The sequence below is a fragment of the Rhinoderma darwinii genome, chromosome 9 (genome assembly GCF_050947455.1).
Source record: "Rhinoderma darwinii isolate aRhiDar2 chromosome 9, aRhiDar2.hap1, whole genome shotgun sequence".
Taxonomy (NCBI): domain Eukaryota; kingdom Metazoa; phylum Chordata; class Amphibia; order Anura; family Rhinodermatidae; genus Rhinoderma; species Rhinoderma darwinii.
Window position 1 is genome coordinate 104,686,046 of NC_134695.1, and position 3,049 is coordinate 104,689,094.

The 3,049-nt window shown below is 41.7% G+C and overlaps 1 protein-coding gene across 1 annotated transcript; it reads right to left on the bottom strand.

Annotated features, from left to right (window-relative positions):
• Window positions 1-379: 379 nt before the first annotated feature.
• On the bottom strand, window positions 380-2,529 carry LOC142660539 (protein kinase C delta type-like). The gene is made up of 2 exons (XM_075837155.1): window positions 1,397-2,529; window positions 380-572 (listed from the first exon to the last, which is right to left on the bottom strand). The coding sequence occupies exon 1, from the start codon at window positions 2,471-2,473 to the stop codon at window positions 1,679-1,681; it is 795 nt and encodes a 264-aa protein (XP_075693270.1). The 5' UTR covers window positions 2,474-2,529; the 3' UTR covers window positions 380-572; window positions 1,397-1,678.
• Window positions 2,530-3,049: the final 520 nt, after the last annotated feature.

Consider the following 3,049-nt stretch of genomic DNA (forward strand, 5'->3'; position numbering starts at 1 on the left):
TTCTATTTGAGCAGCTTCCTTCTGTGTGTCTATGGTCGATTGGAAAAGGAGCTGTTTTTTGTCAACACAGCTTTCTTCCGTGGTGACCATTGTCGGTAGGAGAAGGAGCTGCTTTCTGTCTCAGCAGCGTCCTTCTATGTGTCTATGGTCAGTAGGAGGTGTTTTCTGTTTCTTCAGCATCCTACTGTCTGACCATTATCGGTAGGAGAAGGAGCTGCTTTCTATCTCAGCAGCTTCCTTCTGTTTGTCTTTGCCACCACATTGGTAGATGAGTTGTCCAGTTGGTTACATAGCAAGTATGGTTGAAAGAAGTCCTTCAATTTCAACCTCTTAATTACTTGCTATAGTGATCCAGAGGAAGGCGAAAAATAACCTCTGAGGACTACTTGTTGGCTTGTCCTTGTATAAGGGGAAAAAATTCCTTCCTGATCCCAAATATGGCGATCGGAATATATCCCTGGATCGTTGGTGCTCAAATCTACTTGGATGTTCAGTGGTGGAAGCTTGGTAAGTTTGTCACAGTCCGGTAAAGATGAAATTCCTCTTCAAAGAGTTGTCTCATCCGGTGGTTGCTGTAAGAAGACATATATAATATGTGCAGATCAGTATCTCACAGAATAAACACATTCCACATCCTGTAATCTTTAGGCTTCGTTCACATCTGCGCTAGGGATCCGTTCCGATGTTCTGTCTGAGCTATCCGTCGGAACGGAGCCCTGACAGACACAAATGGAAACCTTAGGTTTCTGTTTCCATCACCATTGATTTCAATGGTGACGGATCCGGTGCCAATGGTTTCCGTTTGTTTGCGTTGTGCAAGGGTTCCGTCATTTGGATGGAATCAATAGCGTATTCGACTACGCTATTGATTCAGAAAGCTCAGATGGAACGTCAGAACGGAGCCCTAGCGCATATGTGAACGAAGCCTCACAGGGACAGTCAGCTCTTCACATATAAATTGTATAACTGAGGGCTTTTCAAGTATTATAGATGACCAGTACTAGTTACTCAAGGATAGTCATAGTATCTTTGTGGCATAGTAAAGCTAATCTCCATTAACCAATTATTTCATATTCTGTCTGTTATGTCATTGGATGGAAGTGGTTATTAGTTTTCGAGCTACACAATGACTATGATCACACATGTGAAATTCGCACAGGCAACTTTGGTGGAACCTTCATTCGACTTAGTCATGCAGGTTTTTTTGATAAGAACCACATTTTAATATTACACAAATGATTTTGCTCAGAGACTAATTTTTCGTTTCTTGTGAATTATAAGAGTTATAAAAGGACTAGAAACTCTATATCAATGCCCTTATATAATAGTTATACCATTTATAGAGTGTATTACAGAGCAATGATAACAATATGGACTTCACTGGTGTTATACTTACAGTGTCTAAATAGAATGGTTGGTGGGTTCTGCAAGATGCAAGCTCGCCGAGTCTACTGAGTAGATGCACAGGTTGGATCTATAGGACGAGGATATTGACAGATGGCTTCATGGAGTTTTGTAGGCATTGCCTAATCCACTGGTGTTAGTGGTGGCAGTGCTGCCTATTACAGGAGCTATTTCATGGTATCAGGTAGGTTATGGAATGTAGTAGGAATTTGTAGATGGAGATTTAGTTCTGCTGGTTTGATCTGGCCATCCACTAGCTTTTTCCATTGACCAGTTACTTTTTGTTCTTCCTGAATGACCGCTTGGTAAATGGTTTGGCCATCCTAGTTCTGGTCTGAGTGATGACAGGATGATAGTGCTTTGACCACTCTGGGCACACAAAGCTGAAATTATTGAAGATCTTCTGGTCTTTGGTTCTTATTCTATTTGGCATTTCAGTATATTCCAGAGTTTGGTTAAAATTCAGGTCAACAGAAACTGCCATCAGGCTCGCTGGTGGTGCCATTCTCCTGGCATCCACATTTTCCCAATTAATACTTGAGAAAAATGGATGTTTCTTGAAGTCTCCTTTTACTCCCAGCCGCTGAAACTGATCTTTACACAGCAGCCCTTCTAAGATGTTTACTGTGTCAGGAGTTAGATACTTTGGGTAGGGTGGAGCATGGTAGAGGACAGAGCGCTCAATTTCTCTGGGATGTTTTCCAGGAAAAGCTGTCTCTCCTGTAAACAATTGATAAAGAATAACACCAATTGCAAAAAAATCTACCCCTCGTCCATGTGCCTGGTCTTTCACCATTTCTGGGGCTGCGTATCCAGGTGTACCTTTACATGTTTCTGTGGTCTTCTTAAACACGCCTGTTACAGCAAGGCCAAAGTCAGTTATTTTGACATGGCCGTCTGTGGTCAGAAGGATGTTTTCCATCTTCAGGTCCCGGTGTAGAATGCCTTTGTTATGCAGGAACTCTGTGCCACAGACCACTTCTGCTGAGATGAATTGTATTATGGCAGTATCAAGAGGAAAGTTCTTTAGTATGAAAGCATGCAGGTCCCCTCTAGTGGCCAATTCCATCACGTAATAGATAAAGTTGTCGGTGTGGAAGGCAGCCAGGCCATGAATCAAGTAAGGACTTTCATGGGATAGTCTTAAGACATGGCGCTCTACGAAACTGTACCCAACCTCAGTGAAGTCCCGTTTATCTGACACTTTAAGGGCAATGAATTCTTTGCGGATGATATCTCTTGCCAAGTAAACTTTACCAAAGCCTCCTTCTCCCAGTGTACCGTGGAAAGTAAAGCATTTCAATGATAGGGGTACTGTAGCAGATGCTTCCTCGCCAGACTGGTCAGGTTCCTTTACACAGATGTCACTTTTGGTGGATTTCCTGCCATGGCAAATGCTGCTTTGAGATGTTTTGGTAGACCTTCTGAGCTCCTCTGGTGTCTCCAGTTCTAGAGAGCTGCTGTTACTGCTTGACTTCTCAGATCTACAATCTTCTCTCTTTTCATTGATCTTCAAGCTGTTATTTTTCCCCTTATCATCTCTCTTTTTCTCAGATGTAGCTGATACATTGGCTGCTTGTAGGAAAGAAATAAACACATGTTTTATATATATATATATATATATATATATATATATATATATATA

Bases quoted from the DNA above. Each gene is read 5' to 3' on its own strand.
- LOC142660539 (XM_075837155.1), bottom strand. From the start codon at position 2,473: ATGGAATTGGCCACTAGAGGGGACCTGCATGCTTTCATACTAAAGAAC.